Source organism: Siphateles boraxobius, unplaced genomic scaffold (genome assembly GCF_051911475.1).
Source record: "Siphateles boraxobius isolate OS27281-9 unplaced genomic scaffold, OSU_SipBor_1 66, whole genome shotgun sequence".
Classification (NCBI taxonomy): domain Eukaryota; kingdom Metazoa; phylum Chordata; class Actinopteri; order Cypriniformes; family Leuciscidae; genus Siphateles; species Siphateles boraxobius.
Window position 1 is genome coordinate 4239087 of NW_027509193.1, and position 14229 is coordinate 4253315.

General features: G+C 40.9%; 1 protein-coding gene across 1 annotated transcript; it reads right to left on the bottom strand.

Moving 5' to 3' along the window:
* Positions 1-1310: 1310 nt before the first annotated feature.
* On the bottom strand, positions 1311-12452 carry LOC143721388 (immunoglobulin lambda-1 light chain-like). Its single transcript, XM_077211691.1, has 4 exons — positions 12413-12452; positions 12011-12331; positions 2344-2379; positions 1311-1744 (listed from the first exon to the last, which is right to left on the bottom strand). Exons 1-4 carry the CDS (start codon positions 12450-12452, stop codon positions 1425-1427), a joined length of 717 nt encoding a protein of 238 aa, XP_077067806.1. The 3' UTR covers positions 1311-1424.
* Positions 12453-14229: the final 1777 nt, after the last annotated feature.

Sequence of the window (14229 nt, forward strand, 5' to 3'; positions counted from 1 at the left end):
GACTCTGGGCGATGTTGCTCTTCCTGAGAAAGTAGCCTACAGTTTCTGCTGTGCTTTCTTTACCAGTTCTGTGGTGTTCTTGCCCCAGGTCAGGTCCTTCTCAATACAAACTCAGAGACAACAGACGCCTGTAACCCTCTCCACACAGTCCCCGCCAATGAATATGGGTTGAATGTCTGTTTTTTAGTCTTCCTGAAATCGATTGCTAACTCCTTTGTGTTGGACGTATTGAGGACCAGATTGTTGTCACTGCACCACACTGACAGCCGCTCCACCTCGTCTCGGTCGACTCATTGCTCCCTGAGATGAGGCCCACCACTGGGGTGTCATCAGAAAATTTAACGGAAATGTTGCTGGAATTGCCCGGGGTTGCAGTCGTATATATAGAGGGTAGAGCAGGGGGATCAACACACAGGCCTGGGGGAGCCGGTGCTGAGACTGAGAGCTGTGGAAATGTGGGGGCTCTGACCCTCAGTGTGCGTCCCGTCAGGAAGTCCGTAATCCAAAGACATGTGGAATTAGGCAGTCCCATCCAACATTAGGCAGTCCCAGGTCCAACATTAGGCAGTCCCATGTCCAACATTAGGCAGTCCCAGGTCCAACATTAGGCAGTCCCATGTCCAACATTAGGCAGTCCCATGTCCAACATCAGGCAGTCCCATGTCCAACAAAAACTGAGCCGCAGCGTCTTTACACGCCGCCATCTTGAAAAGCATTCAACACTTCAGCTGAGATTCCTGGTTTGCTGTGATTCTGCATTAGTCAAACTATCTGCTCTTATAACAGAACCATTACAGGAGTTTTTAACAGATTTGTCCACTATTAGCTGTTAGAGAATATGTGTGATGAATGAAAATCATGTTTGACCATTCCTGACTATTTGATCAGATTTCCAAATGTTTAATGGGTCATTATATGATATTTTAATATGTTCCTTGAGGTCCACTTATAATGTCAATAAGGTAATTTTGCACAAAAATGCTGAAGTACTGCAATCTTTAACCTTCATTCTGACCCTCCGTCTGAAATGTATATAGAGTATATGAGTGATGAAGGAACATGATGTTTAATTCTTAACATTCTTGACTTTGATCAGTTTTGTGTATATGAAATATATTTCTCTGTGATCTGTGGTGACTTCTTAACAGACTAAGTTTGTGTGTTTCAGTTCTGAAAGAGCTCAGAGGAACATCATGATTTACATAAAGCTGAAATTATGAGGCACATTGTGCAGGTGTATCCTGAGAGAGAGTCATGCATGTCTATGAAAGAAAATGCAAACAAATGTATTGCCAAAGAATTTTAATTGCAGAACCAAAACCAAAAATTAAAGTACATAGTCATATTAAATGTCATGAAAGTTCAAATAATATGAAGTGATATAAAGAAAAAAAAACATCTATTAAATTTAATCAGACAATATTTCAGTTACACTGTGAGTTTGAGATACTTTTCTTAGTGAATTTTGAGCCCACTGACACTTCACATGAGAAATCCACATTATCGGTCCAGTCCGAGGAGTCGATGGTCAGAGAGCTGCTCATTTTGAAGGTTTTGTCTTGTTGTTTCTCAGTAGCACTGCTCCAAACTCCATCTGTAACAGAGCGTCCATTGACTGTCCAGCTGACATGAACCAGAGCTACAGAAATATCCTCAGCCAGACACACAAGTGTAGCTTTACTCTCCTTCAGAGCCTCAGTGGACGGAGGAAAGAGAGTCAGAACAGGAGGAGCCAGAGGAAAGTCTGGAGAAAACATATAATATAATATAATATAATATAATATAATATAATATAATATAATATAATATAATATAATATAATATAATATAATATAATATAATTGTTTATATTGATAAAATTGTGTCACAACTTGTGTAAATGTGTCAGTTAAAAGGACACACATTGCAGGTTATAAAATTCAAGATGTCAGTTTACTAGATAATAAACTATGTTAGTTACTAGAATTATCATTTTAATATTGAATTTAACTTTGAATCTGACTCTATAACTGGTATTAATAAAGAACAGAACATTACCTGTACATATGAATGGATTGAAAAAACATGAGGGTAAATATCAAGCCTTTAAAAACCTTTACACATATTTTAATAATTTTAACACATTAACTTGAGTTCAGATCTTAAAAATCATAATGGAGGTACATTTTTATATATTAAACTATATTTACACAGGAAATAAAATCTCAAGAACATTTATAAACCCTGATATATATACATATATACATAATTTTTTTAAATATTTTTTTATCGTATAATTTGACCTTTATTTTTGCAATAATAAAAATTTACTGAACAGTAATTAAAAGAATAAACCTTACTCACCGATCACATTCAGTTTTGTTCCTTGGCCGAATACCACTGTGATACAAGTCACATCTTCACTCGTACAAAAACCTCCTGAGTTTCTGAGGCGAGAGACACAGAACTGAAACATTCACTCAAGCTCAGATTATAAACCACAACTCTCTTCATTAAAGCTCTTCAAGTGATTAATTGTGGTGATGTCAAGAAACAAGTTCATATGCAGTTTTTTTTAGCATGAGGAATTTCTAGCTGTAAGACCCAAGATAAAGTGTTTGTGTGACATCTCTTTCACCAGTTGTTGTAATTTTTTGCTTTGTTATTATTGTTCATTTGTGGACGAGATTGCATGATCATTTGAAATGATGATGAGAGTAATCTGTTGTTAACACTGAGTGAATTCACTTTGGAAAGGAGATGCCGTTTGTCGGGCGTTTCAAACGAAAGTGAACAACTGAATCCATCACATACTGTCTGTTAGTGAAGGGAACATGCTATGGTCACTTCAGGAAAGTGTGTCCTTTACACCTGAGGACCAGAGATGAGAAACTGCTGTCTCTTCAGAAGACCTGGAATACAGCACATTTAACAATGTCCTGTTATGATTTTTTGTCTGTCTGTTTTTCCTGTTTAGAGGAATAAATAAAAGGCTATATAAGAAATATATTCCTTAATAAAAAAATATTGGTAACACTTTCTAAGTATATGCTTATAATGAATCATAGCTCCATTTATATACATATTTATAAGTATTGCTATTCTATAAATATAATCATAAAGACTCATTAAGATCTATACTGCATTATAAAAACAGTTACATTTATATTATTTTTATAATTACTTGTTAGTCATGTATTTGGTTTTTCAATGCGCATACTCATAATCCATTATTCACTGATTTATAATTATTAATCAGTCAGTCATAGGGTTACATAAATGTATTTATAAATATGCAATCTGAATTGCTATAATTTTATTATATTATAGTTACAATGACTTTTTAGTAATTCAGATTTATTTCTGTCAAATAAGTGAATATGTTGTTATGAATAGCCGTGTTGTGTTTTTAGAAATACTTCTTGTGAGTAATAATCAACCCAATCTCACGGCAATTTGCACGAATTTTACTAGGTGGCTAATTTATATGAATTTGTAAGAATGACACATAAATCTACCAATCACTGGGGTTTAGCCACCTCCTGGCCCCACCCCTAGACCTACCAATCACTGGGGTTTAGCCACCTCCTGGCCCCACCCCTAAACCTACCAATCACTGGGGTTTAGCCAACTCCTGACCCCGCCCCTAAACCTACCAATCACTGGGGTTTAGCCACCTCATGGCCCCACCCCTAAACCTACCAATCACTGGGGTTTAGCCAACTCCTGACCCCGCCCCTAAACCTACCAATCACTGGGGTTTAGCCACCTTCTGGCCCCGCCCCTTAAACCTACCAATCACTGGGGTTTAGCCACCTCCTGGCCCCATCCCTAAACCTACCAATCACTGGGGTTTAGCCACTCCTGACCCCGCCCCTAAACCTACCAATCACTGGGGTTTAGCCACCTCCTGGACCCACCCCTAAACCTACCAATCACTGGGGTTTAGCCAACTCCTGACCCCGCCCCTAAACCTACCAATCACTGGGGTTTAGCCACCTTCTGACCCCCCCCCTTAAACCTACCAATCACTGGGGTTTAGCCAACTCCTGACCCCGCCCCTAAACCTACCAATCACTGGGGTTTAGCCACCTCCTGGCCCCACCCCTAGACCTACCAATCACTGGGGTTTAGCCACCTCCTGGCCCCACCCCTAAACCTACCAATCACTGGGGTTTAGCCACCTCCTGGCCCCACCCCTAAACCTACCAATCACTGGGGTTTAGCCACCTTCTGACCCCGCCCTTTAAACCTACCAATCACTGGGGTTTAGCCACCTCCTGACCCCGCCCCTAAACCTACCAATCACTGGGGTTTAGCCAACTCCTGACCCCGCCACTAAACCTACCAATCACTGGGGTTTAGCCACCTCCTGGCCCCACCTCTAAACCTACCAATCACTGGGGTTTAGCCAACTCCTGACCCCGCCCCTAAACCTACCAATCACTGGGGTTTAGCCACCTTCTGACCCCGCCCGTTAAACCTACCAATCACTGGGGTTTAGCCACCTCCTGGCCCCACCCCTAAACCTACCAATCACTGGGGTTTAGCCAACTCCTGACCCCGCCCCTAAACCTACCAATCACTGGGGTTTAGCCACCTTCTGACCCCGCCCCTTAAACCTACCAATCCCTGGGGTTTAGCCAACTCCTGACCCCGCCCCTAAACCTACCAATCACTGGGGTTTAGCCACCTCATGGCCCCACCCCTAAACCTACCAATCACTGGGGTTTAGCCACCTCCTGGCCCCACCCCTAAACCTACCAATCACTGGGGTTTAGCCAACTCCTGACCCCGCCCCTAAACCTACCAATCACTGGGGTTTAGCCAACTCCTGACCCCGCCCCTAAACCTACCAATCACTGGGGTTTAGCCACCTTCTGACCCCGCCCCTTAAACCTACCAATCACTGGGGTTTAGCCACCTCCTGGCCCCATCCCTAAACCTACCAATCACTGGGGTTTAGCCACTCCTGACCCCGCCCCTAAACTTACCAATCACTGGGGTTTAGCCACCTCCTGGCCCCACCCCTAAACCTACCAATCACTGGGGTTTAGCCAACTCCTGACCCCGCCCCTAAACCTACCAATCACTGGGGTTTAGCCACCTTCTGACCCCGCCCCTTAAACCTACCAATCACTGGGGTTTAGCCAACTCCTGACCCCGCCCCTAAACCTACCAATCACTGGGGTTTAGCCACCTCCTGGCCCCACCCCTAAACCTACCAATCACTGGGGTTTAGCCAACTCCTGACCCCGCCCCTAAACCTACAAATCACTGGGGTTTAGTCACCTTCTGACCCCGCCCCTTAAACCTACCAATCACTGGGGTTCTCCTGACCGCTCCTTGACATTAACTCTGACTCAGTCACATTCACAATTAGAAACCACACAAATCAACCCACAAAACCTGTAAGGGCTCTATTAAATTGTACTAGTTCTCCACCGACCACGATGCAAAGCTAGTCCCGCCCCTTAATCAAGGGTGAAAAGCCCCTTAAATTAATACATAATTTAAAACAAAACAAAAAACAAAAGAGAAAAACAATTCCACTAGCCAGCTACAAACCAACTAATACATTAAACAAAACCAATAAACAAACAAACAAAAACCGCACATAGAGTTGGCTAGGAAATTAATTTACCTAAAAAAAATCAGGGAGCAGTAAATTTCACAATTGTCACTTAAAAAGAAAAAGACATAAAAAAACATAAAAAAACATAAGAGAACAGCGACTAGCAATCAACGTCCAACACCCTATAACAAAATAGAATATTTTCAGATCCAGATAACAAACAAAAAACAAACTCAAAATTAATAACCTTAAAGGGGCACAAGTGTGTGTGTTGCATTAGTGTGTGTGGGAACCGTCTGCCTGTCTGTATCCGTGCGAGTTATAATATATTGGAAGTATGGGCGTCGGAAGCAAAAAAAAATGTGGGTGGGTCATCCTCCAGATTTTTTTTTACTGGAGTAGATTAGGGGTGTTATACGGAAGCCCTGAACCGCAACGTAAAAAAAATAAAAAATCAGTGAAAAAAATATACATTTCTAGCATTTCGAGATTAAAGTCGAAATATTTTGAGAATAAAGTCGAAATATTTCGAAAATAAAGTCGAAATATTTCGAGAATAAAGTCGAAATATTTCGAGAATTAAGTCGAAATATTTCGAGAATTAAGTCGAAACACTACGAGAATAAAGTCGTCGGTTTTACTCACGGATTTGTGGCCCGCCCTCATTTTGGAGGAACACCAAGCAGTACGTTGTTAACAAATCATTTTGTATGTTGTTTTATTGCATACTCCTTGTCTGTAGTCTCCACATGCTTCAAAACGTCCATCATTGTACCTGTACCAAACCAAACCAATATCACCTGCTTAAATGACTGGTGTCCTGTTGCTCTGACCCCAATGAGAGACTAGTCAGAGATTACATCTGCTCTGTTCTACCTCCCTCACTGGACCCACTGCAGTTTGCATACCGCAATAATCGCTCCACTGATGATGCTATTGCATCTACAATACACACTGATCTCTCCCACCTGGAAAAAAGGAACACATATGTGAGAATGCTGTTTGTAGACTACAGCACAGCATTTAACACCATAGTGCCCTCCGTGCTTGATGTGAAACTCCAGGCTCTGGCCTTAAACAGCTTGCTGTGCAGCTGGATCCTGGACTTCCTGTCAAACAGGCGCCACGTGGTTAGAATGGGCAGCAACATCTCCTCATCACTGACCCTCAACACTGGAGCCCCACAGGGCTGTGTTCTTAGCCCACTCCTGTACTCCTTGTACACAAATGACTGCGTGGCAACTCACTGCTCCAATACCATCATCAAGTTCGCTGATGATACGACGGTGGTAGGTCTGATCACCGACAATGATGAAACAGCCTACAGAGAGGAGGTGCTCACTCTGACACACTGGTGTCAGGAGAACAACCTCTCCCTCAACATCAGCAAAACCAAGGAGCTAGTGGTCGACTTTAGGAGGAACGACAGAGATCACAGCCCCATCACCATCAATGGAGCATCGGTGGAGAGAGTCAGCAGTTTCAAGTTCCTCGGTGTCCACATCACAGAGGAACTCACATGGTCCGTCTACCATGCTACCATCAGGCAGGCGGTACCGCAGCATCAGGACACACACCAGCCGACTCTATGACAGCTTCTTCCCACAAGCAATTAGATTTCTAAACTTTTGATCCCTTATGATCAATAACCATAAACAGTCTAACTGTCAACACAGCACAACATAACCTACTGCATATTACATATATATTTCCACCTCTTTTTGTATATTGTATATTGTTGTATATTGTATATTGTACATTGTATATTATTTATTGTTTTGTTAGTGTATATGGTACTGTGAGTAATTGTGCGTACATTAGATTTGTAAATCTATGTAAATCTGATGTTTGCTGTTTGCTGTAAATTGTTATATTAAGAATTTCACCCACTAAGAATTTCACCCACTGTTGCACTTGTGTATATGGTTGTGTGACAATAAAGTGATTTGATTTTGATTTGATTTGAAATATTTCGAGAATAAAGTCGAAATATTTCGAGAATAAAGTCGAAACACTACGAGAATAAAGTCGTCGGTTTTACTCACGGATTTGTGGCCCGCCCTCATTTTAGAAGAACACCAAGCGGTACGTTGTTAACGAATCATATTGTATGTTGTTTTTATTGCATATTGTCTATTAAGTCAAATACATCAAAATGTCTTAACTGCTTAATAAAGAGATTCTCAATTGTTGCGGGAATGGGGGGAGGTGAACACTACGTGTGGGCCCCAGGCAAAATTAATCAATGAGGCACTTTTAAAAAAAATATAGCCTACCGGTATATATGATAAGTTTTATAAATGATAGCCTATATAAGATTTTTTTTTATTAATATACCTTACCTATAGAGATATAATTATAAAAAAATACAAAAAGTATTCAAAACCCATCTAACAGAACCTAAGTTGTTTATTGTTTACAACATTATGTGCTTTTTTAAAAATGTTATTAACAATGTCAATCTTCATCTTTATAACAGAAGATGGGTTCACTTTTGGTCTGGCAAGATGTCTTAAAATGTATTTCATTTTCTAACATTTAAACTTAGACCACATTATTAGAGTACCCTTTGACTTTATGAATACACATAAATGACAGCTTAATGAATTATTTATTTATTTATTTTCTTTGTCACTGGTGTTACCTTACTTCTTTGGCAATATTAAAGGTTTTTATGAAATATTATTTCTCTTATTTTCAGCATATGTATTCAGAGTTACAGAAAAATAATATTAATGCAACAAATAAGGAGATTATGTTTTATTTATTGAATTATTTATCTTAAAATATAAAGAAATTATAACCCTAACGTATTTTTCAAGTGTAATATTTCTGTAAAGGCTAGGGACAGAAAAATTGACATTTCCTTAGAATGACCCAGATACAATACAAGAATCTTCAAGATACAGTACATTCTTCCATGTATAAAGGATTGTCACCTTAAAAACAGTCAACTAATTTAATATAAAGAGCTGGATACTAATTAAGTAAATAATGTAAGCTAAATGTATTGATTAGAGTTGCCATAGACTAAAGATTTTTCTAGTCGACGAGTAGTCATTCATTTAATAATTAGTCGACTAATCACACGTTTATATTAATTCTGCTTAAATACTGGGTGCATGGAGGAATATAGCCAATCCTGCGCTCAAACACTTGCATAAATATGGTTGTAAAAGCAGGCTAATGATAATAAATTTGTTTGAAAAAATAAAAAAATTAAAAATAAAGGTATTTTAATTGTTTATTAATAAACAAATGTTTTTTAGATCAGTGTCGACTGCAAACATATCTCCATCTCCACTGTAAAGCGGTTGCGCCTTTAGAGAGAAATGCACATTTCATACGGATTACTACATAATCAGACGGTATTTGCCCTGATTGTTTTATTTTATTTTACAAAAGCACAATGTTTTCTTGTTTTTGTGAGTTTACACAAATAAAAGTGGATGCCAATGATGTATTATTATTTTCTGTATAACCAGAAATTATGGAGTATTTTAAGTTGTTTCCACTATTGTTGATAGGAGAATGCAAGTGATCGCTCCGGCGCCTCCATGTCATGCAGCGCGCGCTCCGCAATGATGGTGGAATATGTTGGAATAGAGTAGACGATTTAATATGAATGATTTGCTTCAAAATCTTGTGTTTATTTGTGATAATCTTAGCCCTTTTTTATTGTCTAACCTGTATGACTGACATTTGACGAAGTGCTTTGTTCCTTTTTTGTAAGTCGGTTTGGATAAAAGCGTACCTAAATCTTTTTTTAGAAAATTCAGGAAATTATCCATTTTGAAAGATAAAGTTTAAAGCATCCCGCAATCAGGTGGCCTGGTTGAATCAGCCGGCACAGACTGAGGGGGGGACAACAAATCTGTGAGTACAGTATACAAACCCGTAGGAACGGATTGAAAGCGTGGGCACGGTTTATGCATTTGTGGGTACAGATTTTGCACGCTTTACAAATCTGAGAGCGCAGATTAGAAATTCGTGGGTACGGTTTATTAATCCGTGGGCACGATTTGTTAAACCGAGGGAACAGTTTGAGAATTCGTGAGTAGCCTACGGTTTATAACCAGAGGGGACGGATTGCAAAACAAAAGGTTACTATCGTAACCCCGGTTCTCTGAAACATCGAGTGGAGAGATCCACCTATGGGAAGGGCATCCGTACCTGACCTCTGCAGAAGCATCCAATTGCACCAAGTCTGGCTAGACAGACAGAAGCGCACAGCCAATGCCCAGTAAGGTCCCGCCCCCTTACCTAGGACATATAACGCCTGCAAGCGCTGCTATTCCCCAGTAAGCATATTCGCTTCTCGTTCGGCAAGCGGGGCAAAGCTGGTGGATCTCTCCACTCGATGTTTCAGAGAACCGGGGTTACGATAGAAACCAATTGTTCTCTTTCATCATCTTGTGTTCGAGATCCACCTATGGGAGAGACATGGACAGCTCCCCGATTGCCCAATACACTCATAGTGAGGTTCTGAAAGCCAGAGAAGGACGATTGCCCCAGGTAGGCGGTGCCTGACACGTCCATAAACATGAACCTGCAATACAGACGCACACACGCAACTGCTGTGCACGTGCAGGACATGAAACATGTATGTCGCACACACATGATAATAACCCCAGCAACACAGATACATATATACACCCAGAAGGCATGTTTGGTGACAGGTGTGCATGGCCTGCTGGCCCATTCACTCCTATTCGTTACTTCTAACGGGGTTGCAGGGAAGGGCTAAGAAGACCCTACCCCTAAAACTGAATGTGCTACCGAGATACTGGTGACATCCAGCCGGTAGTAACGCACAAAGGTATGAGGAGAAGCCCAACTGGCAGCGGAGCAGATGTCCTGCAGTGAGACTCCCCTAAACAAAGCCCAAGCGGCGGCTAAGCCCCTCGTAGAATGAGCTCTGATGTCCCCTGGGGGCTGCACTTCCTTTGATTCATATGCCAGGGCTATAGCATTCACAAGCCAATGTGAGAGGCGTTGCTTAGATATGGGAAACCCTCTATGCGGGGGCGTCCATGAAATGAAGAGCTGGTCGCTCTTCCGGAAAGCACTGGTCCTTGTCATATATGTCTGTAAAGCACGGACGGGACACAGAGCATTTAGCCTCTGACCCTCCGGGGAGGAAAAAGGAGGAGGGTGAAAAGTGGACAGCTCCAACACCTCCGAAGTGAACACAGGAAAGCATTTCGGCATGAAGGCCGGATTAGGCTTAAGGGAAACCTTATCTCCACTAAGAGAGAATTTAGTGCACGAGGAATGAACCGAGAGTGCATGTGGCTCACTAACACGTTTAGCTGATGCCAAGGCCAAGAGCAAAACTGTCTTAAAAGACAGCAACTTCAGGGAAATACTTCCCGAAGGCTCAAAAGGAATCTGAGACAGAGCCTCCAGCACTACGGAGAGATCCCACTCAGGAACAGTTCTCCTGATGACTGGCAAAGAGTGACAGGCACCCTTCATAAATCTGCGGATTAGAGGATGCTGCCCGACTGTTGAGCCTTCAAAACCCACATGACAGGCCGTAATCGCAGCCAGGTAGACCTTAATTGTGAAAAAAGACCTCCCTTTTTCCATGAGATCTTGAAGGAAACACAAAATATCAGGAACTTAGCACTGATAAGATGTGAGACCACGCCCATCACACCACCCTTCGAACACTTGCCACTTACAGCCATATAAGGACCGTGTAGAAACGGCCCTGGCATTCTGTATAGTAGCAATAATGGGTTAGGCAAACGTGCAGGGGGCGCCTGGCGTGGTGCCGCCTTCCTAGGAAGGCATAACTTGAAGGCCTCATTCTCCTTCTTCTTGTCGTCACACCGCTGTTGCATCAACGCAACGGACACATGCGGAGCACACTCTGTTAATCAACCCAATCAACAAGTTAAGAGGTGTATACATACAGCAAATTCACCTCCTTTCGTTGACAGTTTAACAGCATACCTCCACCACCCCATCTTCTCACTTCTATTCCTAATACTCTTACAACAACGGGGGGGAGTACTCTGTGTTCGGGCAAAAATCCCCCACGGAACAGCACGCCAAATACTCATAATCTTTACACTGTTTAATTGATGTAAGTGTGAACTTGTGAAAGGAGGAGAAGGGGAGGAGGAGGAGGGGAGGAGGAGGGATGCCGAAAGAACTAACCACGAGAAATGGTAAGAGGCTGGTTTTTATACCTTGGTATTAATTAGAAGATTAGATGGGTGTGCTCCTCCCAAATTTACATTAATAACTTCACTTATATATGTTGATAAACATTTTTTTCTAAAGAATTACTTACAGGACAGAATAGTAAAGTTTTAGTCAGTAAATTAGGTTAATCATCATGAATCTGAGAAGTGAAGTAGTGCTCTTATCATCTGTTGTCTAAAAGCAGAAGTGAATGTGAGCAGTGAGGAGGTTTTTGTCATGGTGTGAATCACTGTGATACATGCTCTTTAGCAGTGTTGTCCCATGTGTGACAGTAATACACTGCAGAATCACCAACATCCACATTACTGATGATCAGACTATAATCTGATTTAGATGAATGTGTTGATGTGAATTTAGGAGCAGAGAAACCAGATCCATATGATGGAGAGCTCCAGCTATGATGAAATCTTAACACATGTTGAGGAACTCCTCCTTGAGTCTGTTTGTACCATCTAGCAGAATAATCAGTTATTGTCCCCAGATTACAGTCCAGTTTAACTGTTTCTCCTTTATTGACTGTGATTAATGGACTCTGAGTCACTACAGTCACTCCACTGACACCTGCAGAATAAAACAACTTTTATATGAGATTGTGTGTCAAAACACTCTAAAAATCTGACATCAGAAATTATGAAAACTTACAGGTCAGAAGAGTAAAGAAAGCACAGAATATTGTGATCATCTTGTGATTTGGTCCGTGAGACGTGTAAAGATGAGCAGTGCTGTAGAATAATGCTGAGAGGATCAGAGAGAGAAACTTTAAGACCGTCAAGATATTTGAGTGGGAGGAGCCGCTGAAAGACACGCCCACCTCATACAATAGACACGCCCACATCTTACAAATTACACATAAGCTTCTCACTTCATCACGGTGGAAAAAGTTTTTCTCAATCGATTTAAAACAAACTTTTAAGATTACCGTTACATTAAGATTAACAGGTCAAATGCAGATCTAACATGAAAAGGCAAATTATTCCATAATGTTGGGCCTGCAATGGCAAAGGCACGATGACCTCTTTGTTTTAGTCTGTACCGTGGGATAGATGAAAGTTTCTGTGTCCCTGACCTAAGACCCCTGGAGGGATTGTATTGCACTAATAGCTCAGAAGGGTAGGGTGGAGCTAGGTTATTTAGGCACTTGTAAACAAATAAGAGAATTTTAAAATCAACCCCAAAGCGAACCGGCAGCCAGTGAAGTGATGTTAGAATTGGTGTAATGTGTTCACGTTTGCGGATGTCTTTTAAAAGTCTCGCTGCTGCATTTTGGACTACCTGAAGACGTGCTAGAGTAGTGGAGTTTATTCCATAGTACAAGGAATTACAATAATTTAATCGAGATGATAAAAATGCATGGACCACCCATTCAAAGGCTTGGGGACAAAGAAAAGTCTTAACTTTGGTCAGCAGACGAAGATGGAAAAAACACGATCTTTCAACAGAATTTACTTGCTTATCTAGTTTCAGGTCACTATCTAGAAAAACACCAACATTTTTCTCACAGGTGTTCACTGACGAGGAAATGTATGTACTTGAGGATGGTGGCTTAAACTACTTTTAGAAGAGCCAAAGAGTATTAGCTCAGTTTTGTTTTCATTTAATTTAAAAGAATTAGCAGACATCCACTTCTTATTGTCATCTAGGCACACCAGCAGGGGCTCAAGTGAATTTTCTCCTGCCTGTTTAATAGAAACGTAAATCTGAATGTCATCTGCGTAACAATGAAATGACACATCATGGTTCATTAAAATGGATCCCAAAGGGAGCATATACAGTAAAAAAATGTGTAGGGGCCAAGATGGAGTCCTGAGTAACCCCCCATTGAAGGTGGGCAGCACCTGTAATTATCAAAAACAGCAGGATCGATATTTGGTTTCTTGATTGAAGGGACTACCAGAGCATGTTTGAGGTCAACTGAAAAAATCCCTAGACTAAGTGATTTACTGACAATGGCAAGTAAGCTTGGCCCTAGTGTGTCAAAAAGTTGTATAAAGATACGAGATGGAATAATGTCCAGTGAACAGATTATTGTAGGCCTGTGATGGGCAATAGTTTCTTGAAGAGGAAATAGAAATAGACTCGAATTCGTGACAAACAGAGGAGCATGGAGAAGGTATAAACTGAGTGTTATGAGTTTCAACAGTACATGGCCTCTGATTTGCTATCTTATTAGAGGAAATTTAAGAAAGTCATCACCATTTAAGTGAGAGGGCGGATAAGCTTTAGAAGGAGGATTTAAAGCTGAGTTTGTGGTATAGCAAAAAGTAGCTTTGGCTTCTGTCTATATTTTTCAGTGATTTGTGAAAAATATTGACATTTTGCTTTCTTAACTACTTTTTTCAAAATTAGACTTTTGAAAAAAATATTTTTTTTGGCGTTTAGTTTTTAATGGAGCAACAGATTCTAAAACACTGATACAGGTTGAGCGGAAACGGTTGAAATGTTCATCCAAGTCAATATTA

Excerpts from the sequence above, each read along its gene's own strand:
- LOC143721388 (XM_077211691.1), bottom strand. The coding sequence starts at position 12,452 with ATGATCACAATATTCTGTGCTTTCTTTACTCTTCTGACCT. Across the intron at positions 2,380-12,010 it reads GGACAACACTGCTAAAGAGC|TGGTATTCGGCCAAGGAACA; the intron begins ATGTATCACAGT and ends CTTGTATCACAG. Across the intron at positions 1,745-2,343 it reads AACAAAACTGAATGTGATCG|ACTTTCCTCTGGCTCCTCCT; the intron begins GTGAGTAAGGTT and ends TGTTTTCTCCAG.